The 26746-nt window shown below is 41.9% G+C and overlaps 1 protein-coding gene across 2 annotated transcripts in view; it reads left to right on the top strand.

Moving 5' to 3' along the window:
- Slc1a3 (solute carrier family 1 member 3) overlaps positions 1–26506 on the top strand; it is a 75965-nt gene extending 49459 nt beyond the window's left edge. The window contains exons 1-8 of one of the 2 annotated variants that reach the window (XM_077795514.1): positions 8533–8542; positions 10397–10601; positions 13382–13424; positions 16171–16463; positions 19035–19268; positions 19811–20005; positions 23873–24007; positions 25849–26506. In XM_077795514.1, coding sequence (XP_077651640.1) covers positions 10399–10601; positions 13382–13424; positions 16171–16463; positions 19035–19268; positions 19811–20005; positions 23873–24007; positions 25849–26053 — 1308 coding nt within the window. In that variant the 5' untranslated portion in view covers positions 8533–8542; positions 10397–10398 and the 3' untranslated portion in view covers positions 26054–26506. Of the gene's footprint in view, positions 1–8532; positions 8543–10396; positions 10602–13381; positions 13425–16170; positions 16464–19034; positions 19269–19810; positions 20006–23872; positions 24008–25848 lie in introns of those variants that run through there. The other variant, XM_026401789.2, reaches the window with a different exon arrangement.
- Positions 26507–26746: the final 240 nt, after the last annotated feature.

The following is a 26746-nucleotide window of genomic DNA, read 5'->3' as shown; positions in this document are numbered from 1 at the left end:
GTTTATAAATATCTTATCAATATTCCTTTTAACAATTGTGGCCCCAGTTCTCTCTTTCCTCTTTTAAAATCATTTAGTGTGAGCATATTTTATTCAAGTATACCTGTCCACTAGTTGTCCTTATTCAGAACATTGGTGACTACCTCATCATCCAAACATTGACTGCCTACTCCTGGATCCCATGTTAAAGAACCATTTTACCAACCCATCCCATGCAATATCACAGTCTCAAATCCACCAAATGTTGCTTCCACATCTTTTCTTTGGACACACTCCTAGATCCCTGAAGTCTATTCAAGATATGTGAAATTGGATGTAAGTGACTATACACAATTTTTTTTTTGGTAGAATTTTTGGGAATTCCTAAATACCTCTTTGAAAAAAAGATTAAATATAAAGCTGAGAAGCAAAAGAAATCAGGCACATTGTTTGTTTAATTTTTTAAGTAGAATATGCAGAAACAGCTCCCTTTTACAGATGGAAGAATGTTTTCAAAGTATTGGCCACTACCTGTGGATTATCAGGAATAATTTAATTCCATTGTTGCCCTTGGACCAGGGGGCAAAAATGTAGCTTTTCCTGTTCCAAGGAGAAAATGTTCTACTCCACACAAGGCAGAGATGAGGCAAGCCAACCAGTTCCATAGTTTAGGGCAATTTTTTTTTTCCCACTCTGTGAAATGATACTGCTCTATTGTTTGGCTCAGGTAGCTGGGAGAATATAATCTCTGACTCCCTGGGTGGGACTATTCCTTTATAGATTAGATAAGAACAATTGATGCGCTTTTAAATGCTGAGAAAACTAATCAGAGCTAAAAGGAGATGTTTGTAGGCCACCGCCCAAGAAATATACTACAAGGAAAGCCCCGACTGAACTTTTCTTCCACCCAAACTTCTCTGCTTTTCAGTTTCTCTTTCTCTCTCTCCTCCCGTCATTCTCTACTCTCTTATCTCCACAGTCGTCTCTTTGTCCTCTCCTCATCCCTCAACTCTATCCCTAATGATTTAATTTGGCACAAACTATGTCCTAGCTGGCCAAAACGTGGACCTGAATTTTATTAAAAATATATTCTTTATAAAGTAGATAAGATTCACATCTCTGGATTTAATTTAGAAAACAGATAAGGTGAACGTGTTGTGTTCTCTAGTTGTTTCTTTTATTTTTTTTTTTTCTTATAAAAAATACTTCTTTTTGAAAAATCAAGACTTCAGTCTTGAGTCACACCCTTAGCCTCAGTCCAGTTCAGAGTGCCCAGGTTGGGTTCTGGTTCCAGGCTCTGTCCATGACATGGGGATGGGGGAGAGGAGGGGCGGCAGAAAACCATTCACCAGGGGTGTGCAGTTCCTTTGGCCCGGGAGTCCACTGCCTCCCGGCCTGGGTGCTGGGTCTGGAGTCACACTCCCGCTTCAGCTGTTCTTTTGGAAGCGGGGCCAGGTCCAATTGGTCTTCAGCATCCATATGTTGCTTTCAACTTCTCTGAGCCTTTCGTTCCAGTCCCTATTCTTCTGTGAGGGACAGGCCCTTCGTGGGAAGAAAGGACCCCCCTGGGAGCCGGACATGCTCTACAGTCAGCTCCAGACGCCCTTTGGTTGACTTTCGACAAGCGGAGCCCAGTGGTGGAATCTGTCGTGGCCACTCCACACCCTGCCAGCTAGGAAACGTGCTGTCTTGACCATCTTCCTAAGAAAGTCACCCGGGGAGGCCTTTCGCATGGCGGGAAACACAGTCCAAAGTAAAGACGGCTTTTTTGGAAATGGCAAACTATTCATCCAGTGGTTGGTTGATTCTTTGGGGGTAAAAAGGCAGGGGGGGGGGTGCTGGGGCTCTGGCCTCACAGAACTTCCTCTCATTAAACCAGAGTAATTCACTGCTCTCTGCGGGCTCTTTCTGTGAGTGAATTCACCTACTTTTCCCCACTAATGCTAACACTCCCAGTTAATGGTGCCCGTGGAGGGCCCACCCTGGCAGGGAGGTGCCTGTTCCTGCAGGACAGAGGTTTCTTTGCAAAGCCAGCTTTACAGGTATGACCCAGAGTCGCTTTGGCCAGCCCGTTGTCCCCACTGCCCAACACACACTTTTCTTTTTGCTGCTGTTTTCTGCGGTCCTGGGTTTCTAAGTCTTGGCAAGAGGACAGTCATTCCTTTGTGCTCGGCTGTTACAATGAGGTAACCAAAGAAAGGGTCTTGGTCTGAGGCTGTCAGCTGTTACTAATCACTACTCCCCAGCTCATCGTGGGTCCCGCTCGCCTCTCCCTCTTGCTCTGCTTAGCACACATAAAGAAGATGAATTACTCTCTGGTTCCTCTTCAAAAAAGCATATTGTGCCGCACATTCCAATACTGTGAGCGAAGGATGGGCTAATGTGAAGGGTAAATGGGTATCTAAATCACCTCCCAGTGGGTCTCGAGTCGGCAGCTGTGGGCCTCTGAGAAGAGAATTTCAGGGTTGCCCCTTTTGAGAGTTTCTGGCGACCTTGCTTGAGACTGAGAGGAAGTCCCTGCGGTGGGCTCCCTGGCAAGCCAAATGACAAGACCATCACAGGGCTGTGTGAGCCTGAAAGTCCACTGAATGTTCAAGACTAGGGCAACGGGAAGCAAAACCTCAGACTCAGAAGCCACCACTGCTGGATGGCCAGGACAGGCAGTCTCCTCTCCAAAGGTTAAGCCAAAGGGCATTAGACACTCCTGGACATTAGAGGTAGCAGTGATGGAAGTTGGGCCTCAGTTTCCCCTCAGTGCTTCCTTATGTGGGAGTTCATTCTCAAAGGATAGCTGTAGCCAGAGAAAAGGAATTGTCTGCTTAGCCCTACCAGACCGAGGGTAAAAGTGATTTATTTGACTTTTTCTGCCACTAATAATATTGTCTGCTCCACTGATTTTTTTTTCCATTTATACAATCTTTCAAAAAGGAGAATGTTTCTTTTTGCTTTTCTGCACTTCATTTTCCTAGGGAACACTGGAGCTCGAAGAAAAAGACTTGTTGACAAGTTTTAAGGCTCGAATTTTAAAAATCCATTTGCCTGACAAGTGGCAAGTTCGTGACAGACTTTCCCTTGTCATTTTCGTGGCGTTCAATCTTATAAAGCTGAGTGGTGTTCCAGGTAAATGAAATGGCAAGTTCTATGATATTATGAACATATGTCAGAAAAGCTTTGGCCCTCGTGAATACCCATGTGAAAATACTTGTGATTTAATTGACTGTGAATGACTGTGAATGCTACAAGATCTTTCTCAGCTCTTTGTGAAGATGATTTAATTCTTCACTAGGAAACACTAATAAAAGTAAATTGCCTTCTTTTCTCAAAATTCCATGAAGTAAAACTTTTCTAAAGCTTTCCCCTTTGTTTCCCCCGTAAGATTTCTGTCCAGGTGAATTGACCAGGTACCAGTGCTAAGCACCTTCATTTTCTTGGCCTTCCCCAGTGAGATGAAATGAGTTCTTGGGTCTAGTGGGCAGCCCAAGGTAACAGGAAGTGAAAATGATGAGAAGGGAAGACCACAGCTCATAGCTTCTTTTTAAAGCCTGGGCTATTATCAGAATCGGGGTAGATACCAGTGTTGCAAACCTGCACCTACAATAATAAAAACATTTTGCACTGTGACCTGGTACATATATGCATATACCCAGAGGGCTGAAAAAAACCTTTTAATAAAATAGTACTTTATCAAATGTGACACACTCTGGTATTTTCTACTATAACCTTTTCATTAATGAATAAAAATACTAGTCATGATTCACTAAACTGATTTCATGATATGCACAGTAAGCACTTATGTAGCCCTAACTCCTCTGTGCCATTCCCTTCTTTCCTTTTTACTTTTTTGTTTATTCACTTATTCTTCTGAAGATATGGACAGATGGAATATTAGCAATGACTTCCATAGGTTCATTTGAAAGAGTGAAATAGGTTAGCAGAGGATGTCAGAAATATGTTATCAAATATGTTAGAAAATTTAAGAGTGGGAGAGGGAAGACAAAGGGCCAGTTGGACGGGGGTCTGGGTGTTGGGGAGTAGGGGCTGCCAGCATCCTGACCCTCCTGGCCTGCCTGGGGACACCTTGCAGTAACGACCTCCCAGGTCCAGGAGTGAAGTTCCAGATGAGGCCGTGTGTACTTGGTCTATTTTTCCCCACAAGGTCTATCTCTCATTGTTCCAGATAGAATGAACCTCATTATTTTAGATTCATTGAGGGAAGATCAATCAAAATTGAAGAATCTAAATTTCAGAGTATTTTAGCAAAAGCAGCTTTAGTTCTTATAATCTGTATAGTAACCCAATCTAAGTGTTTAAAAAAAAAAATAAGTGTGTGTGGCCTCTACCCAGGACAACAACAACTGTTTCATCAACAGATAACTAGAGGTGCTTTCTGGGTGCCAGCGCTGTTCTAATGCTTCCTTGGTTTTGTTCTCTGAGGTACAGCAATGAAGAAAACAGATGGTTCTGCTCTCTTGGCACTAAGTTCTAGTAGAGGAAAACATAGGCTTATTGTGACTGTCATTATCCGCGGCCTCCTTTGTACAGTGTGTAGTTATGTTTAATCTTGCCACCTAGGTATGATTAGCTTCTTTCTAGATGATAAACTGAGGCTGAGAGAGGTGAAATTATACTTGGTGAGCAGCATGGTTATTATTTATCTGCTTAATTAGTAATAATAGCTAAGATTTGCCAAAAGCTTACCATGGTCCAAGCACCATACAGAAGCCCCTTTTTAATGCCTATGAGGGAGCTTTTATTATTCCCATAGTACAGATGAGAACTGAGGCTTAGAGAGGCCATACGGTACCAAAGGCAAAAGTGGAATCCTGGTATTCTAACTCCACAGCCTACACTCTTAATCCCTGAGCTATTTTTAAAAATTAATTAAGTTAAAGGAATGTGCTTCTAAAAATTCTCAAAATCCCAAAAAGTAAAACTTTTCTAAAACTTTCCCCCTTGTTACAGTGTTCATTCGATTTCTGTCCATATGTGATTTCTGTCCAGGTACCAGAGATCAGCATCTTAATTTTCTTAGCCTGAGATTGGCCTTAAGTCCTTAGAATATTGTCTTTTAAATAAATTCTGAGGGTTGTGGCTCAGTGGCAGAGTGCTTACCTAACATGTGTGAGGCACTGGGTTCTATTCTCAGTACCACATATAAATAAATAAAATAAAGGTCTATTGACAAATAAAAAATATATTTTAAAAATAAATACATTAATTAAGTTCTGAGGCTGTTACCTGCTCAGGAACTATAATTCAAAGTTGTAATACAGTGATTCTGTACAGTTATTCTTTACCAGCAATAAGGAATCTCACTTTTAAGTATTCACCTTTGGTTCTGGAACCCATGGAATCACAGAACTTTTTAGTTTCTTAGTGGTTATTCTACAAAGAGGTTGAAGAAAATATTGTAGTTCAGAAAAACTATATATATTATCAAAAAAAACCCGAAAAACAAGAAAGTAATTCGCTTGTGGTGTCTCTTTGCTTGTCCTTAAGAAGTAAAGTTCTCACTCTCTTGCCTTTCCTCTGGGAGTTTTCTGGCCTCTGGCTCCTTCCCCTTTCTGGGGTGACCATGTGCCCAAAATCCAGCAGGAGGAAGCTGCATAGGACTTAGGGACCTATTTGTAAATCTGTCATTATAAAGTATATTATAGATTTAGAGTTTCATTTTCCTATTTAAAAAATCACCTTGTATTCACATGAATACGGTACATGTTAGAGCTCATCTGGGTTGTAAGTGTGCCCATCTTGAAATTCTAGGAGGGCTGAGAACAGGCGGCTTTCATTAGATGATGTTTGAGAACTGCATTGTGGAGAAGGAGTACATCTAAAATAAAATAAAAACTGAAGCAGAACAATCTTCTTGCATCAGCAGTTGCCATTATCCCTTTCTGTTCTTTCTGGGCCTGATCCAGGGGCCTTGGAAGAACAATGGAATGTCATAAGGATCAGTGGAAAGACAATTCAAAACAGAAGTCTGCCGCTTTAGATTCCACGTTTCCAAACCAGAGACGGTTTTGGGGTTGGGATAGGAGGAGACAGACTGAAACACGTTAATTTATAAGACATAAATATTTCAACAGATGAGAGAATGAAATCCATGCAAATGGCAGAACCTTAGTAACTTGGAATTATTTACATTACCCTTTAATATTTGGCTGCATACGTATTTCACTTATCCAAGAAGTCATATCAAATATTATACCAAAAGGAATCTAATTTACAATACAGATTTACAGAGCTCCACATACATATTCATTCCCCTCCCCTCAAAAAAGGAAAACAAAATCCCATGAATTCGGTGCATATTTGTTGTGCTAAACTGATCACCCAAAGACTGTCTTCAAAGACAAAAACATAATTGCATCATAGTTTCAAAGAATTCTCTTTCTTTTCTGTATCTTCCAAGTGACTGCTGCCTAAACTATTTAAGTCTTTGAAGCAAAGTTTTGATCTTGTACATTCTAGAAAGCCTGTTCAGTCTCCTTTCAAGGTTTAACTCATTGGTGAACATATCATAGGTTTGCAGAATTGGTTCCTTGCTTGATAACTGGTTATTGATGGGCAGATTTCCAAAAAAGGAAAATAAGACTCAAGTGCTCACAGCCAGCAAGAATCCATGGCCCTCCACCCTCTATTACAACATGCATGTTCTGGAATGGTGAAGAGTTTGTGCTAATATTTCAGCTCTTTAGCTAGTCCTTCTGGTGGCCAGCATTCCTCAGCTCAGCCTTCAGGTATGTTTAGGGAATGCAGAAGAACTGGACAGAGGCTTTCCACAATGACAACCCTCCATAGAATTTTCCTCAAGCCAAGTGGCTCATCTCAACATTGAATGCAATGTCGGAAGGCTAAGAGAGTCAACATGATAACAAGCAAGTACAATACAGTGGCTCCTTGCTTGTCCTTAAGAAGTAAAGTGGTAAAGATACTCTTGGACTTTGGGTTTGGATCCTGCCACTGTTGTTTATTAACTGTGCAGCACTGGGAAGTTTACTTAGCTTCTATCATCTCTTGTTTCTTCACCTGTAAAATAATAACAACAACATCTGCATTATAGAATTGTCATTGAATTGAATAAACATGTACCATCACACACAAAACTTGGTGAGTCAGTGGACCAGCAAGTATACAAAAATATATAATGTGTTTGTATGTTTTGTGTGTTTTGAATTAACTTTTGGTTAACACGAAACATGCAAATACATTGTCGTGACTGCAAGAGCCATCATGGTACTTGTAGCAATCGTACAAGATAGAATTTCTTGGGTCTCACGAAGGTCTTGATTCCAATGGCAGGTTGTTTTCATAATAAAGATGTCATGATGTCTTGAAGGGGGCTAAACCAGACCCAATGAAAAAAAGAAAAAGAGAAAGAGAGACAAGTCAAGATCCCTATCTTTACTGCTCTCTCTGGAATGTATTTCTCAAATACACACTTAGATAAATGCATGAATGCATGGTTGTTGTAACACACTCCCACAAATACCCCATACCCAAGTGGTTTCCTGTCTCCCCATCGCCCCAGTACCCTTTTCTCCCATATATTTTAAAGTAAGTGACAAGGCTCAATGCAAACTTTCTCCTTTGCAAACATTTAGGGCATTCTTTCGCAAATTCCCTTTTCTACAAAGTGATTTAGTACTTTAACCTTGCCTCCAGACCCTCTGACATGTGCTTAGTTTCTGGCACTAAGCTTAGTCTCATATTTCACAAGGTTGGGGGAAAGAGAGTTCAGGTGAGGGAAAGGAAGCTCACTTGGGGTTTCCTCTTCCAGAGTTCTTTCTCCACTTTCCTGGTTCCCCAGTATTAAGGCCCTTGCATCCCTGCTGATGATGTATGGCCCTGTTCCTGATGGTCTTTTTAGTTTTACAAGCTGGAGCACCCCAGGAGCAAAGGTGTGCAAGTATCCTGTGTGGGACTCAGCCCCCTTTAGGACAAAGACCTTCATGGAGATACCCACCCCTGCTCTTCCTTAGCTAAAACAATAGCCACTGTGGTCTTATTCTCTTTCAGAAAGAAAGGGCCAACATGCAGAAGTAGGTGAGGCCTCTCAATTTACTCTTGGTTCTCCTTCTGTGCTCATGGCTAAGAGAATGCCTTGTGCTGGTTGTCTTCAGCTTTTTCAGGATAGAAAGTATGGAGAAAATACTTCAGTATTGGTTTTTATTTTTCAAAAAATGTAAAACCTACACATTTTATTTCCTAGAGTTGATAGCCCAACAGCTGTGGATACTGGGATAACTTTCCCTGTCTGTCTCCCCAGGGAGTTGGGGGAAGATGGAACCTCTTTGTCTGCCACTTTGTTCTCCAGTGCCCTCTTGATCATTTAGCATTGTCTCTGAGAGCTATAGGTCAAAACTAGTGACAGGAGCGTCAGAGAAGAGCTGGCATGAGAATGGAGCAGTGCCACAGAATGGGAGGAGGGAAAGAAAGCATCTCAGAGGAAGAAAACTGTGGCCCGGTACCTCCTAGCAGAGATATCCGGCCTGTTGTGCTTCCACCACTCCTGGGTCAGGAGGGAAAGAGCCAGAAGAATTGCAGGCCTCAGTGGTGACTGGTTCAGGCAATCATGGGAAGGATAAATCATCACCAGCACAGAAAGTCAAGTTCTTTTCAAAGGATTCGGATCTGAGAATGGAAGTGGGGGGAGGGGACACCTCAGCTGAGAACAGATTAGCCCATTTATAATGTAGTTCATTACTGAAGTGGTGCCATCTCAATAACTAGACACTTAGCCCTGGGTTTCAAGAAAGTGGGCAAGGACAAAGGAGGTTATGTTCATGCACTAAAGCCAAGTTGGCCTCCTCATTTGTGGGAGCTGCAGTTGGTTTTCTCAGGAGCAGAACATTCAGTAAATTTAGTTACATAAACTCTGAGTTCAAGTTTCTACTCCATTAAACTTGATTCTAAAACCTTAGTCTTAGACTTAATTTAAAAAAAAAAATCTGCTATATAGGTTGTTGTTAAAAATAAGAACATACCAGATACTAAGTGTATGCTTATTATGAAGATTACAGATTGTATGACTTGAATACAAATGGAATTGTAAATTGAAAGTCATGGCTTCATTTTTTTACCTTTATATCTTCAGTATCATTTTTTGACAAACCCAACCAGTTACCTGGCCATGATGGACATTTTGCTTGTTTGTTTGTTTGTTTGTTTGTTTGTTTTAATGCTTCACATTGTTCTAAGTACATTTATGTGAACATGGTCACTACCTAAATATTGAACCAACATTAGAATCTGATATCTATCATTTAAATGCATTTAAAATAATCTTTTAATACATTATGGAAACATAAATAGTAAAGAAAACAGTCTTTTTAAAAAAATTTAAAACCTACACATTTTATTTCCTAGAGTCTGATGAATTCTAATTGGAATAGGATATAATAGGATTTTAGTGTTACAGAGGAATTGGGGAGGATAAAGAAAGAAGAAAAGTAAGGAAGCAGCAAATGATATGGAAGACCCCTATTAGAGACGATTTAGTCTTTTGAGAGTTTTGTGTCCTTTCCAACTATTTTGCAGCCCAAGAAGCACTGATTTGTGTCCTACTAGCTAGTGCCACCCGGCCACCTTCAAAGTCATGCCTCTTTTTTAGCAAGATGAAAATTTCTCTCAAGTTGACTCTGAAGATGTCTTGAAAATGAGGGGAAGGGGTATTTTAACTCACAACGACGTATCCTAGACCTTCTGGGGCAAGGAGAGGAAAACAGGGCAGGAATGTGAAGAACGCCACCAAAATAATTTTTTTTTTTTTAATTTGATGAGATGAGATGAACCAGCAGAGAACTAGGGTGAGAACTTTGACTTTAGGACAAGTGTTTACCTAAAATGCAAATTGAAGATAGATCTACAGGTGATGGGAATAATAACTTCAGTGTTACATAAAATACACCATATAAAATATATATTCCCCAGAACATTAATAGAATAGTCACTCTTTGGAAAGAATCTAATGGCAGTTAGTCACTGTAAATCACCACATACTTGAAATTGAAGTAAATTTAGATTATCCTATTGGACATTTTTTTATTGTTATTTCTGTATACATACACACACACTACTCACAACTCCTCCTGTAGGCTCCTCCACCAGTAGTAACCAGGGGAAGAAATGACTTGCACTTTCAAACCCATCAGAGCAGGTTTTATTTGGCCAAGTGGAATCAACTCTTGGGGCAGAAAATGGGTGATCACATGTTCACTGATACTCAGCCACCCCACGGCTTTTCCCTTCCCTTTTTGTGATCCTCTGATTCAATGTGGGGCCAAGTTTTCCTACCACATACTGCCCGGTGGGACAAATGAAGGGGAGTACAGAAGGAAATGTGGTTTCCATTGTCTTCCACTGCAGAACTCCTTCATCTGACTCCTGAAATTCTCCTTCTGTTTGCCTTCCCCAGGAATGGCCGCCCTAGATAGTAAGGCATCAGGGAAGATGGGCATGCGAGCTGTAGTCTATTACATGACGACCACCATCATTGCTGTGGTGATTGGCATAATCATTGTCATCATCATCCACCCTGGGAAGGGCACAAAGGAAAACATGTACAGAGAAGGCAAAATTGTACAAGTGACCGCTGCAGATGCCTTCCTGGATCTAATCAGGTACGTCCTTGCAGGCCCATCCTTTGGGGTATATGCTGACCACTAGCCTCCCTTATTTGGGGAAGAGAATCAAACCCTGAAAGAGGTGTCTTACTGAACCAGCCTTGCCAGGCTTGGAACAAAGCTCACGTCTTTACTTCTTTTTTTAACAGAAATTGAACTAAGAATCTATTTTCTGAGCTCATATAAAAGATGTAAGATGAAGAGGGAGAAGGGATAGATTTTGAGAGCCCTGCTTTTAGGATTCAGAATCTTATCACTAAGTTCTCTCCACTGTGCAGTTCACCTTGGAATATTAGTAATTTACTTTCCAGAAGTCTTATTCTTTCAGGCTGGTTTTTAGAACTAGTGATCTGTTTCATTGTTCATTATACATTACAATATAGTTCCAGAAAGGACTTTAGAGATTGTCTGGTCAATGCCTCCCCAAGTTTTTCCTCTTGTACTATTTATGAAGAAAGAATTTGGCAGATCAGTAATAAAACATTGAAGGGTAGCTGACTACAAGCAAGTCTTAGCTAATACTCAGACCAGACTTGGTAATAGTTCACCTTTCACAGGAAGATAAAGCAAGCCAGAGGCTGATCCTAGTGCATTCCTGCTTTCTCTCATGTGCACCTGCCCTGTGATCAGTCAGGTCCTAGCAAGAAGCATACACTATACTCAAAAGGAACATTGAAGAGGGTTTGCAAAGTACAAGCAGGGTTAAGGGAACCTCCAAGGGATGCTGGGCACCAGAGGACTGACAGTAGGAAGCCATTTTGTTGCCATCCTGGCTATGAATAGACAAAGGAAGGGAGCTGTTGCTGGAACCCAGAAAAAGCTGTAGCCCTGGGACGGGGGCCTCGGACCAAAGCTCTAGCTTATTTGAAGGAAAGGAGCTGCCACCAAACCCATCAAAGAGGGAGCTGGGAGAATCTACACATGGGCCACTTTCTCTCTCTACCCTGTGACCTACCAGTGATTCCACTAGACACACCCAGGGGGCAACCAGAAGGCAAAAGAATCATTATGCCATGGCCCAGTGGCACAGAGAAGAATGGAGAATGGGTCTGCAAGGGCAGGTGGATGACTTCCCAGCAGAGGCCTCTACATCCCCCATCTGCTTGGCATTCCCCCACCAAGTAGCCTCATCCAAACTGTGTTCCCCAAACCTAACCTTCTCTTCCCTTCTTCACAACTCACCTGCGCAGTGGCTAGGTTGCCTGTCCTAGATACACACTCTGAAGGACTCCCTTTGATCATCTGAAGGAAGCTCCCCCAAGGGATTGATTTTGTATGTCATCTCAAGGAGCAGGTCTCTGGCAGCTAGAGTCCAAAGAGATTTGGGGAATGAGGGTCTCCTAAGCACCACCCCCCAATTTCCACTGTGGGTAACTTGGCACCATCTATATGTAAGCCCTGCCAGCCCTTGAGGCCCATTCTGGAAAGCCCTTTTCAGGGAGTTAATCACAATGGTCAGACATTAACACGCCACCCTATCATATGATTTCAAACCAAGTTGGCACCCAATAACTATGTTTTTATTTAGTTCATAAAGTTAATTAAAGCTTTTCACTGTGTTTCCATGAACTTGACCTCAGGTAGTTTGGATCAGAGGTATTTCATCACACTCTCTTTTCCTGTAATTTCTACCCTGATTTGAAGGGTTGACTCTTGCAATCCCCAATATGGTTGGTCCATCAGAGTACTGTGAATTCCTGGCCCCTTTTGCCTTAGTGACAAGTGTATGAATATCCAGCCTCCACCCAGTCACTTGGCTTGAGCCTTTATCCTAGCATCTCCTCTACACAAACTTCTATCAAGGTTTATAGAAGCAAATACAAGGAGCATAGATATGAAGGAAAAGGAAACAAGTTTATAACCCAATGTAGGGCTGTGATACATACAACTTCTGGAACCTTTTTTTTTAAGTTGTCAATGGACCTTTATTTTATCTTATTTTATTTATTTATATGTGGTGCTGAGGATTGAACCCAGTGCCTCACACATGCTAGGCAAGTGCTCTACCACTGAGCTACAACCCCAGCCCCGAGTTTTGGAATCTTGAGCCCATCTAACTGCCTGGGTCATGTTTCCTGCCAATGAGGGTCTCATCCAATCTCCTCTTTAACAGATGAGTCAGCTAGGACACAAATGGGTGCCATGCCTTGTCCAGTGTCACACTGGGTAGCCAGAATGTTGCCCCTCCCTGACAGTGAACTCAAACAACTGCTCTGACAGTCTCTGAGAAAGTGACAAACCCTGCCACAGAAGCCTCAAGTTTGGATTTCGTGCACCATCTTCCATTGACCACCAAAGAGCCTCCAGGGATTCGTTGCCAATGTTCCATCCCCCAATAGCCTTTGAGAGGATTTTTTGGAGAACAAAATTTCACAGTCCAACCATGAACTTTGGATTCAGAGCTAGACACATGGAACAATAACCCAAATAACCACTACTAAATAATACCTCAGTCAGCTATGCTGCTAATGATTAAAGGTGTTCCATTCTCATTTTGATTCTTCCTTGGAGCAGGGTTTTGATGGCATAGTGGCTGAACAAAGAACCCCAATAGCTGACAGTCGAGGTGAATTTGGGACTTCCTGAAAAATATGAATTACATGGGCCACTCTTAGGGATAACCATATGCTTCATTTCAAGTCATAAAACTCACCAAAATTTCTCTTTCTTCATTTGCTGCATGGTTCCGTGAAATGTCTACCTTCAACACAATGAAACTATTTAAGGAGCAAACTTACTGTGGGAAATTTTTCAATTGCTTGCTATTTTCTTTGCAGGAATATGTTCCCTCCAAATCTGGTGGAAGCCTGCTTTAAACAGGTAAACACTCTATAGCCACTAATTCACCCTTGAAATTCCTCTTTGGCATACCATACCAAGTGGGACCCTCTATTCCCCAAACCCCATTTCTCCATAATAAGAAAATTTCTCTTGCCAACCAGATGGAAAGCACCAGTGTTTTCTAGAAAATCTGGGGCAAGAAATGGTTCTTACCTTGTATTTGAAGTCTTGCCATTTACTGAGCACTGTGTGTCTACACACAGGTAGCACATTGAGTCCTTATTATTGTTAAGAGGGCTAATCAAGTGGCCTCTTTCCTTTCCCTGTCCCGCATCTCCCATATGTGAAAGCCCATGAAGCAAGCAAACTCCAATATAAACTGCATTAATAACTTGCTTTAAAGATTAAAGAGACTACTCTAGTTTCTGGGTTTGATTTTAAAAATCATTGGACTATTTATCACTACTAAAGGCCTTAGGGATTCTAAAACAGAACCATATCAGAAAGGACTGGTATCATTTTTTGAATGCCTGCTGTATGCCAAGTACTAATGTTATATTTAGCCCTCACGAAAATATGGTGAGCATCTCTGTCTTCCTTTTACTGAAGAGGCCACTCATTTATAACAACGGAGGAGAGGAGGAGGGTTGTATAACATTCACCAGTTCCCACAGGTAATAAATGGCAGACACAGAATTCAGATCTGTTTCCTAAAAAGCAGTATTTAAGGTGATCAGACACCTACCTGAAGGCTGTAGTGAGATTCTGTTCCTTCTAGCCTCACATCCAAGCAACTCTTAGCCTTCTGCATTGTAGATATTGATACATTTTACTACTAGGGAATAAAAAATCAGAAAAGCTCATTTTAAGCTCACTTGACTATAAAAGCTTTGTTGCTCAAAATATGAAAAGGGAAACAGACATTCTGGATTAAATAATAGTTGCAAACACTTCTCCAGATGGTGTCAATTCACCTCTGTTGTAATTCCCTAACCTTTCTGCTTGGGATCTATAAAAACCAGCAAAACAAAACCCTGACCTCATGGAGAACCAAGTTTTACACATTTAAGTTCCCCTTTGTTTTTTCCCTTTTAAAATTTTTATCGAGACTATTTTTAATAGGTCTTGCATGCACACACTTGCAAATTTTCAACAGAATCCTTCCTTTAAAAAAAAATAGAGAGAGGCCAAAAATCCAACTTTCTTTGTTCAAAAGCAACTATAACCATAAATAACAAACCCCTTTCAATACAACCAGCCAACCCTAGCACCACGGGGCTGACTATTCTAGTTAGTCAGCTGGCACTGGGTGATATCAAAATGCTGATTTCCAGATCTTTCAGATGGGAAAAGTGCTGATTCATGAACATTTATTGTATTTGGTTTGGAATTGCATTTACAGGATTTTGAAGGGGAAGCAAATATATCTCCCCAGATCTATTTGGCTTAGACCAGAATGCAAATGAGGTCACAGTTTCTGAGTAGGCTGCAAACTGTGTCTAAGGAGAAAGAGTTGGAATCATAGAAAAAGCTGACCAGAATTGAAAATCTACCATGGACAATCTGTAAAATGCATAAGCACCCAACAGTGTGAAGATATTTGAGAGCTGGCTAGAACAGGATGTCCTTTGTTGCTTGAAACTCCCAGCAGTACCACAGGTTGTTCAGGGATGCATCCCCAGAATTGACAGCAGCCATGTCCTTTTTTGGGAATAATGATTTCCCAATGGACCAGAAAGTCTCCCACGTACTTTTGACAAAGAAATGGCCAAGCACTTCCTGTCTGGCCACGCTTCCTCTAGGCTCTCAACATTCATGTGTTATTACTCTTACTGATGCTTTGCTACCATCACTGTCAAGGCCAGGAATCTCACTCTCATTAATATCATAGAAGGTTGGGCTTCATTATTTCATGTGGCCACAGCAATGTTGTCAGCATCCCACCTGGCACCTTTATGTTGAAGCTATCCAGGAAAGGCCATCTCTTGAGTTAGAAGAGAAATACCACCATGAACTTGGAGACCCAGACTGGAAGATTACGACACCAACTATTCACCAGGCACCTCTTCTTAAGAACTGATAATATCAGGAATTATTTAAACAGTGGTGTTTTTAGATTTTTCATTTTTAATGTCCACTGAAATCCCCAGCTGAGTCTAATTCCTGAAAGGCTTTGTCACTGAGCCAACCTTAGCCTAGTTCTTTAAAATTTACAAAATGTTCTCATATGTTATGATTCATTTGACCATTGCAACAGCCCTGTGAGGTAGAACCAGCACAGTTATCCCTGTTTGACAGCTGTGGAATAGGAGAGAAAAGGTGTTAGGTGATTTGTTCATGGTCTCATAGCACGATCCCTACAGGGAGTAAAAGGACTATTGTGAATATTTGGTTTTTATGGCTTTTTAAAATCCCATTATTGTCTTTTTATTAGGGTTTCAGGAGAAAGCAAAAGCACATGTGTGTGTTTGGTTCAATATATTTACCCAGTTATCTCTTTTCTGTCATGATTTTTTTATGTATTTGAGTGTGTGTTGTGATTTATGTGTATTTGTTTGTGTGCACATGTGTGCGTGTGTGTTGAGGAATAGGGGTTTGCCACATAGAGAGGCGATAGATGGATGCATAGATACGTGCATGGATAATAAAGTACTTTCTATAACATTATGTTCTTAAAATAAAGCAATGTATATCATCATAGAAAATTTGAACAACAGAAATTATTAAAAAAATGAAAATCTCTTTTAATTTGTGTTGTGTTTTTTTTTTTTTTTTTTTTTTTAAGTTTAAAACCAACTATGAGAAGAGAAGCTTTAAAGTGCCCATTCAGTCCAACGAAAGCCTCGTGAGTGCCGTGATAAACAATGTGTCAGAGGCCATGGAGACCCTTTCCCGGATCACAGAGGAGATGGTCCCAGTTCCGGGATCTGTGAATGGGGTCAATGCCCTGGGGCTAGTTGTCTTCTCCATGTGTTTCGGTTTTGTGATTGGAAACATGAAGGAACAGGGGCAAGCCCTGAAAGACTTCTTTGATTCTCTTAACGAAGCCATCATGAGATTGGTAGCAGTGATAATGTGGTATGTATTTCCCTTTGCTATAAAGCTATATACAAGATGCTTATTGCCATCAACATGTGTTCTGTACTGCAAAAGATGCTACCAGGCCGGATGGCCAATTGCAATTGATCTCACTCTGGTAAGCACAAGAAAAGTAATGCATTTCTGGGCCCATAGAGGCCTAAAACCCATCTGCAAGTCTCTCTTAATAAGTTTACTTCCTTGTTTTCAAAAGGTGATGCCCTAGTGTTTATGGAATCCCATTCCTCTTTCCTCATTTTCCATCTATTCCTTTATTCATTTCGGACATATTTTATTGAGTATCTATATATTACAAGCATGGAATGCCAGGCGTTTCGGATACAGCAATGAAGAGAACCTAGGAGGATGTCCTGGATCTTGTCGTGCTTTTAAGAGAGACAAACAACAAATATGCAAATAAATTAACCATATGCTTTAGTCACAAGTGCTGTGAAAAACTTACATAAGACAGCAGGTGACTGGGAGAAGGCATGAAGTTGCCTTGGAGGGGATAGAAAGGCTTCTGGGGTGACACTGTTTTCTAAGATATGGATGACCTAGAGAAAACAGTCACACAGTGGCAGGAGAAGAGCATCCCAGTAGAGGGAAGGGCACACAGAGGCCCCAGATCCTCAGAAAAATTGAGGTCTTCTCTCTATATTTGAGCCTCAAGAAACATACACGGCAGCTCTGCCGCAATGTGTAGAAGGACTCGGGAAGAATCATGGGACACTAGGACACAATAGCAAGACTTCCTTTAATGAATCCAGGAGCAGAAGACAAAAGGAAAGACTGAATCCAAAATGGAACATTGACCTTGGGAAGTGTTAGAGTCTGTAAACAAGTCTGGATGGCGCCTGGCATTTTGCAGAGGGAGTGGTTTATGAAGTAACGCCAGCGAGCCATTAAGTGTGCAGATTCCTTATTGGTTGACTGCTGTATCTAGTTTATGTTAATGCCATTAAGTGTGGAGATTCCTTATTGGTTGACTGCTGTATCTAGTTTATGTTAATTAAGATAAGCTGTGTGGAAGGTATATATACCACTGCTGTCCTACAATAGACGGCTCCCACTCCTGCTGTATCAATCTACACAAGTTCCTCGTCACCCACCGGTTATTTTGCTGCAGCCGGACTGCAGCAGGGAAGTAAACTTTGCCCAGCAGGGAGAGAATCCTTTGCTTGGTTCAGGCCTCTTGTGGGGGCTGCTTATCTTTTATCCTGTATTTTTAACATCTAGACTCCTCCTTAGCACCTGAGGCAGCATCTATTTTCTAAGAAAAGCACTCACTCACCAACATGATTAAAAATGTCCTTTGTCTTTAATACCACCAATGCCCAGAGAAATCCACTTTTTAGAAGTTTGCACAAGATGGATATGAACTTGTGCACAAAGACGGGTCAGAATGTGGTCTCCACAGGAGCCTCCGATTGGAAGGCTCCTTTGAAATCCTGGCAGGGTTGAAAGTGGACATTTATCTTCATATTATTAAAATGCCTCCACCTTTCACCTCTTGTATGAAAGAAGCCCTTTCAAGGTCACTGAATGAACCTCACATGCAGCTTTTCTAGCTATATGTTTGACTACACATTCAACATTGAGTTATTGCATTTCTGAAAACAGGTACTCCTGTGATTTCCTGGCCTGTATTTTTAAAGGACATTTGAAAGAAGCATTGTGCTTTTCAGTTTGCAGTAAGTCTTCCGCAGTTCCCAGCAGACCTTTCTCCTTAAGGGTGATTGGCTTCTCTGTTTTTACTAACGTGAGTTTACATCATACAAAGGGAGTTGGAAACCAGGCAGTGGGGCCTTTGAGCAACCAGGGTTATTTCAGTGCCACAAGTCATTTTGTGGTCAGTTGTTTTTTTCTCTCATCGTCTGCAGCGGAAGGCTCACAAATGGCAGTAACAGCCTGTGGGTAATCGTTACTTACTCAGAACACCTATAAGCTGATTGTGGTGGTACATACATAAATCTTATTAATTTTAACAGTTCTGAAATTATTTAATGGTCTCCTATTTATGGTACTAGTTTTTTGCCATTTGCACTATAACACAAAATTTTCTCTTAAGTTTACTTAAGTAAAAAGATGATTTGAAGAAAAATCTTAAGTAATATTCTAAGTAGCATGTAAATTTGGAAAAAAAAAAATCATCAAGGCCCTGGAATAAAGGGCTGAAGGCAAATCTGAAACACCAGCATGGTATTGTGTGACTCTTGCCTTACCTTGGGGTGCGGGTTATGATGTGCAAAATGCTTCAAAGTCTGGATCTAAGTACAGTGGGTTGTGGCAGTCCTGGCACTTAGCAGAGGTTGGGGGCAAGGGGAGTGGGTGGCATCTGAAGACCAGGTACAGTATAAGGAGAAATGTTGAACAATTCTAAGTGAGAGGAAAGACTGATTCAGCAATATTCAGGGGAATTTATAACTAAAAAAGAAAAGAAAGAAACTCACTTTCTACAAAGTCCCAATAGCATCCTGGAAGAAAAGTTTGGAAACCCACCCTCTTTCCCTCTGTCTGGCCACTTGTTGGAAACTAGACCTCCAGGTGTCTTGTGTGGCTTCCCCACAGGTACGCCCCGCTGGGTATCCTCTTCCTGATCGCAGGGAAGATTGTGGAGATGGAAGACATGGGGGTGATCGGGGGGCAGCTGGCCATGTATACGGTGACGGTCATCGTCGGCCTGCTCATTCATGCCGTCATCGTCCTTCCTCTCCTCTACTTCCTGGTCACCCGGAAGAACCCTTGGGTTTTCATTGGAGGGTTGCTGCAGGCGCTCATCACAGCTCTGGGAACCTCTTCAAGGTGTGTGGCTTACCCCTCTGAGAAAATGTGTCTGAAACTTGACCTTGAACCTGGGCTCCTCGGGTCGCAGGCAGGTGGAGGCATTTTGTTCTGAGTTTTAAACTTCAGGAACAATATATAGGCCTTTTCACCTCCGATGCTGATCGTAACCATTTGGGATTCAGGGACTAACTAGCTATATATACTTTGGGGGGGGGGGGACAAAATGGAAGTCAACTTTCCTTTCCTCTTTATAGTCATCCCCTTCTCCAGCTGACATCTGCCTAAGAGAGAAATGGCAGAATGACCGGGCACAGGCTGCTGGGAAGGGGGATAATCAGAAGTGATATTGCAGAGGAACCCAGAAGCAGGAGAGCTGCCAAGTCATCCCACGAGGGGCCACACTGTTCCTAACCTCTCTCCCTTATTTATACAAGTGCTGACTTAGTTCCCTTTAAGTTAGGACATGGGAGAGGAAGGAACTGTCTGTCCAAAAGACCAAACACAGACTTACTCAGAAGTACCAGAACCCTCAGCTGACATGCTCTTTGTCCTGTTCTCAGTTCTGCCACCCTGCCCATCACCTTCAAGTGCCTGGAAGAGAACAATGGTGTGGACAAACGCATCACCAGATTCGTGCTCCCTGTGGGGGCCACCATTAACATGGACGGGACCGCCCTCTATGAAGCTTTGGCTGCTATTTTCATCGCTCAAGTTAACAACTTTGACCTGAACTTCGGACAGATTATTACAATCAGGTACAGGGAGAGTTCTTCACAACATGTTCGTTGAGAATGACTTTACCAAGTGTGTTGACTTTGTGTGGCTATGAGCAAGCACCTGAACAACTTAGGGAGGAAAAAGTTTATTTTGGCTCACAGTTTCAGAGGTTTAGTCCATGGTCATCCAAATCCATTGGTCTGGGCTCAAGATGAGGTGCAACATTATGATGTAAATGTATGGTGGAGGGCTGCTGCTCACCTTATGGCAGCTGGGAAGCAGAGAGACACAGCAGGAGGAAGGGGCTACAGGACAGGTGAACCATTCCAGGGCACACCCCCAGTGACCCCTCTCCTCTAGCCACACCTCACCTGCCTGCAGTTACCACCTCCTCTCTTCAAACTGAGATGAACTGATGAAGTTACAACTCTCACAATCCAATCATTTCATCTCCAGACATTCCTACATGAACACAGGAATTTGGGGAGTACACTTCATATGCAAGTCATAACACCAAGCCAGATGTGGTGACACATCCCTGTAATTCCAACTACTCTGAAAGCTAAGGCAGGAAGATCACAAGTTCAAGGCCAGCCTGGGAACTAAGACCCTATCTCAAAATGAGAAACATTACAAAAGGGCTGGGGATATAACTCAGTGGTAAAGCACCTCTCCACTCCCGGTAAACACCACTGAATAAATCCCCTGTACCAAAAAGCAAAACCAAAACAAACTAAAAGAAGGACTTTAGCAGATGACAAGGTGATGAAGGTTGGTTGAGGAAACTGATTGGGAAGAAGATCCCACATGTACCGGAGGTTGGAGATTGGAAGACTAGTTTTGTTTTTAGATTTTTATTACAGATATGTGCACTCATTAATAACAAAGTAAATAGTATAGAAGTATAGAAAGTAAAAAGTAAAGCATATACCCACCACCATATCATTCCACATCTTTCTGTAAGTAACCATTATTCATGTTCAGTTTGAAAAGAACTTTTCCTTTGCATAGACACTCTCACACTTCTTTTTTGTAATTAATCATATCACATATACTGTGTACCCCTTGATTGGTTTGCTTATCAATATGCCATTTATAAATGTATCTAGCTCATTCTTTTTAATGTCTATGGAAGACATAGTATGGATATTCCCTCTTTTTTAAAAGTCTCAAGTTTTACTTCAGCTTTAAAAAGCATTAATGTGTTAGTTATTATAGTCAATATTGGAAAATGAAAAATACACCTGTAAAACTGGATTGGTGTTTTTCTCTGGGGTTAGTTTTCAGGTCGTATAAAATAGATGATAGATCGTGCCGACACGTAAGATTGAGAATTTTATTTTTGTGGAGAATATTTTTGACTATTATATTTGAGTTGTCTCAAGAAAGGTAATTTTCTTTCCATACCTTCCCCAATCTTGGTTTCCTTCCACAGAGGCAACCACTGTAACTTGCCAGTTTCCCCTGTACCCTTCCAGAGACAGCCCATGCTTCTCTGTGTGTATATGCAAATACTACTCTCTCCCCCTTTGGCCTACTGGAAGTTACTAGGCAGAAGGGATTTATAAATCTAATGGCAACAGGGGGCTTTAAGCCTCCTAATCCAAGTTGGCTTCTGCTTTTCATTGTTACAGAGTTTGGCTTTAATTATTATTAACGATATATTTGAAGATCAAAATAGGTCAGCTTTTTGCTTTTCCTTTCATAGCTTTTTATTATGAAAGTTGCCCTACGTATAGAAAAGCCAAGACAAGCATCCTTTACCTAGATCTAAAAATTGTTTTTAGACACTTTGCTGCTTGTAAGAGTTTTGTGACATTTTGTAACATTTTGCTGCTTCTCTGTCTCCACCATGATAACATTTCACCTGTATATCATTTGTCATGTATCTCCTAACTTGGAACTATTGAAATAAAAAATAAGGATATTCCTCTACCTCACCACAGTAGTAAGAATTTTAAAAGTACTTTCTGAATACCCAGTCTAGCTTCAGATTTCCCCAATTGCCTTTTATAACTTTTTTCTCCCAGACCAAGATTAAATACAGATTTATGCCCTGCATTTGGTTTTATGTTCTCTTTTAATCTATTATCAGTAACCCCACATTTGTGTTATGTTTATTTTAAAATGTTATGTTAGACTCTATATAAATGTTTATGCCATTAGAGAAGAATTGTTGTAGGGTGCATTGGAAATAAAAGGAGGCAACCAGAGGTCATTGACTGGCCTTGGGGTTCTGGGAGCTCCAGGCCCAGTCTAGCTACATTTAGGGTAGCAGATCAGCATCTCAAGGTACCTTAACCCACTGTGTTAGTCAGTATTTCATCACTGTGACAAAATAGCTAAGAAAATCAAACTCAGGGAGGAAAGATTTATTCTGGCTCAGGGTTTCAGGATTTCAGTTCACGATCACTGGCTCCGTTATTTCTGGTCCTGCTGAGGCAGAACATTATAGTGGGGAGGGTGTGGAATAGCAAAGCTGCTCACCTTATGGCGTCAGGAGAGCAGAGAGAGAAAGTGGCTGGGAAAAAAATACACCCTTCCAGGACATGTCCCCAGTGACTTGCTTCCACCCACTAGACCCTACCCTGTGGGTTTCCACCACCTCCCAATAAGGACTTCAGCTTAGGAATCCATTAATGGATGAACACACTGATGAGGTGTGATCCTACCACCTCCTGAAGGCCCCGTTTCTAAACATTGCAGCACTAGGGACCAGGCCTTCAGCACATGAGCCTTTGGGAATAACCATAGATCCAAACCATAACACTTATTCTTGAATTCCAGATCCAAACCATAATATCTATTCTTGAATCTACCTTGGCATGTTGGTTAAATAGTTCCAAGTTAGGAAAAAAAGGTTCAGTTGCATGTGTTAGAGCTAGAAATAATGACAACAGTACCAGTGACTTAAACAAGACAGAAATGCATTTCTCTTTCAGCTGTGCTCCACAAAACCCTTATGGCTGGTAGATGTTCTACAGAGTAAGGGACCAAGGCTTGGTGCCAAAGTACTTAGGGTGTTACCCTTGTCTAGGTGGTCTAGGACGGCTCATCTCCACCTCCAAATTTTAGCCAGTGGGAAGTGGGGAAGTAGCCCAGCCTCTAAGTTGATCCATCATTTCCACTTGGCCTCAGGTCCATGGGAGGCTGGAAGCGTAGTCTTCATTCTGGTTGTCCATAAACCAGCCAAAACATCTAGAACCGTAGAAAGGAGACAGTACAGGGAACCATGATTATTTTCTGCCACAGTCTTATTACTTTATTACTACCATTTTAGATATAAGGTAATGTTTACTATATTATCACCTTCTCACATCACTCTTCAAATAGACATTTGACAGACTGAGTCTCAGACAGGTAACACACTTGACAGGTTCACACTGACACAATAATAAAAGTACAGTGCTACAGAACTTAGTTCACCACTCACTTTGCTTTTGAACTGGTAAATTTCTGACCACACTAATCATTCAAGTTCACTCTTTGAACACCCCTCCACTTGGGTTGGGGACTTATTAGAACCAAATTAGTACTATAATTCTATAGCATTTTATACCTTACAAAACTCTTGTAAGGACATGAAAAAGAACATAGCCACTAGTATCTCCATTTAAAAATGGCTGTAATAGTAGGACCAGCTTCAGGGGGGGTTGTTGTGAGGACAAATGAGATAAACTATCTTAGCATATGGCGACACATGGCAAGCACATGATAAATGTTGGTAGGATCATTAGCTTATTGACTCTTTTTTAGACACATTTCCATTTTTTTGAAGCATATCCTCAGCTTTTAACGTGATGAATCATGCACCGGCACCATGAGTTTTGCAGGGTACTCTCGACTGAGAGAGATTTGTTAAAAAAAAAAAAAAATGTTTTCTGTTTCAATTTTTCTTTCTACAGCATCACAGCCACAGCTGCGAGCATCGGGGCGGCTGGGATTCCTCAGGCTGGCCTGGTCACCATGGTCATTGTGCTGACATCTGTGGGCCTGCCCACTGACGACATCACGCTCATCATCGCAGTGGACTGGTTCCTGTGAGTACCTGTCCACTGAGTTCCAGCTCATGTTGCAGGGCCCCCCACCACCACCGTTCTTTGGGGGTGCTAAGTAGCTTGGCACACCTGTCAAAAGAACTTGGACGAAGGGGGCAGTTTGGCCTGGAATCAAATTGTCCTCATTGCCTGATCCCGGGCTGGGATCTGGACACCAAGCCAAGATGCCATGTGCTCTGACTCCCCTATCAGACTATGGGGCGCATCTGGCTGCTATGCTTCTCACTCCATAAAGTCATTCCGAGTTGGGAAACCTGATGTTTGCAAAGCCAACATAAATCAGCAAGGCCCTTTCTGAATTGCACAACACGTCCTCACAGTGACTGGAACAAAACTGCAGGCCCCACACACTGGTTCAGGCCCTTCCTCCTTGTGCTTTCCATTCCAATGGTGTAATATAATGCAGCTGTCCCCATCTGAGTCCCCCAAAACAAGGGGTGGCCATGAAGATAGTGGGAAATGGAACTAGTGTCACTTCATGGGATTGATTTTGGGTTCTGGGGAAAGTTCCAAGCAATGTACCCTCCATAACCCTCAGACCCTAACCACCAGGGCCCATCCCTGTGCCCTCCTCCTTACCCTTCCAGCTTACTTCTCTGCCCCTTGCTGGCTCATAAGTCCACTTCCATTCTTAAAAAATTTGTCTTTGGGATACCCAAAGTGAATACCTATAAGAACACAGAGGAGTACTAGCGTGAAAAATGCTGAATTCACTAGTTCCTTAGTCACTTGGATCATGTCCAGGCCCTGTCTGGCAGGCTACCCAAACCCCCTGATCTCCACCTCTGTAAAACATGGTGCTCAGGTCCTCCACCTCCTGCTGGTACTGGGAGGACTGAATGCACTGGTGCATAGGAAGCCTGCAGCCTGACTCTGGCTTTTGGTCAGCACTCAGTCACTCCAGCACTTTTGTAGCATGAGGCTACTATGCTCAGAGTTTCTTAACTTTACACTTGAAACTTTTTGAGTTAAAAAAAAAAAAAAAACTTTATCTAAGTGGGCTCTCTCATCATATTAGAACAACTTAAAAAATTTTAAATTCATTTGAAAGTTATGATACTATGTACTAACATAAATAATATTGCTTTGTGAGAAACAACTATTTGCAACCCAAAAATTTAGTGGGAAGAAGGGCCCATTTTTACATCTTGTAAGTCTCCTTATGAGACAGCTGGAGTCATCCCAACTGCTTCTGCCCCCAGCGTGTTTTGACATCACGTGGCAGGTAGTCCGTAAAACTCCACTACGCATTCATGAGAATGTGAGAGTGAAAGGGACAAGTCACGTTCTGGTGTTGTATGAAAGGGACAAGTCACGTTCTGGTGTTGTTATAGAATACTTTTGACCTCGGGGACCCCCAGGGGTCTCAGGGCCACATTTTGAGAACTGCTGGCATAATGGAAGGTAAATCAGAGAAAAGAGAAATTTTAAATAAAAGGAGAAAGAGAGAGGCTGGGGATTGTGGCTCAGTGGTAGAGCACTTGCCTAGCATGAGAGAGGACCTGGGTTCGATCCTCAGCACCACATTTAAAAAACGAAGAAGAAACAAATAAAAAGTTATTTTTAAAAAGGAGAAAGAGAGGGGTTCTTCCCCACTGCTGAGACTGTAGCCATAGCCAGCTAGTCACTGGACACTGATGGACTATGTGTTTTTACAACTTTTATAGCTACTCTGTCCAGAATGTGACCGTGCAGTTGGTAGACACGCCCCCTGGATTTTAAGAGAGGCTTTCTGTAGACTTCCCAGGAGAGTTCACAGTAGAAGTTGAGCTCTCGGGGTGCTCACAGGAGCCTCCTCTCCTTCCTTCCCCCTCCACCCACAGGGACCGCCTCCGGACCACCACCAACGTGCTGGGTGACTCCCTGGGAGCTGGAATTGTTGAGCACTTGTCAAGACATGAGCTGAAGAACCAAGATGTTGAAATGGGTAACTCAGTGATCGAAGAGAATGAAATGAAGAAACCATACCAGCTGATTGCCCAGGACAATGACACTGAGAAACCCATCGACAGTGAAAGCAAGATGTAGACTAACACCGAGAAATGCTGTCTTGAGCATCAGGTGTTTGCAAACTGTTAAGAACCATGTCCATCTCATCATAGCTCATTCTCTCGGGTGAGCGCTTTCCCTTCTTTCTCCTCCCTACTCTGCTAGGATTGGAAACTATTCATCCAAAAATATGGGAGGATTTTGCAGTGGCCCAAATGAATAATTTTCATTTTCATCCCATACTTGAAAATTTAAAATCATTTTATCTTTGTCTTCCCTAATAAGGAACTGGGATCAAAAACAGTCTTGATCAGATCTTACCAAGGAATGTGGCACATCGTCCTATAAATGTGATGGTCCTAGAAGTACCCTAATAAGGTACTGGGATCAAACAAATAGTGAGCTAAAATCATTTTAAGTCAACTTGCAAATTTTAAAAAACGTTTTGACTTTTAGTCTCAAAGTGTTAACAACTTGAGGAGCAGCAATCAGTTGTGGCTTGGAAAGTGGAAGGGCTTTTCCCCTTTCTCTTCTGACTTGCATCCTCACTTTAGTAGTAGCAGGACAACCTACATCACACAGAGCACAGCTGTGAGGAGGAACAGAAAGTCAAGTTGTTGTGTGGCCTTGAGCAAGTCACAGCTCATCTCTAGGGCCAAGTGTCCTCACCTATAAAACAGGTGACTCCCCTAGATGCCTCTACAGTTCCTCCAGCCCACACCTCCTGTGACA

This window comes from Urocitellus parryii, chromosome 1 (genome assembly GCF_045843805.1).
Source record: "Urocitellus parryii isolate mUroPar1 chromosome 1, mUroPar1.hap1, whole genome shotgun sequence".
NCBI lineage: Eukaryota > Metazoa > Chordata > Mammalia > Rodentia > Sciuridae > Urocitellus > Urocitellus parryii.
Note: the sequence above shows the minus strand (reverse complement) of the source record. Positions and strands in the feature narration are given on the sequence as shown.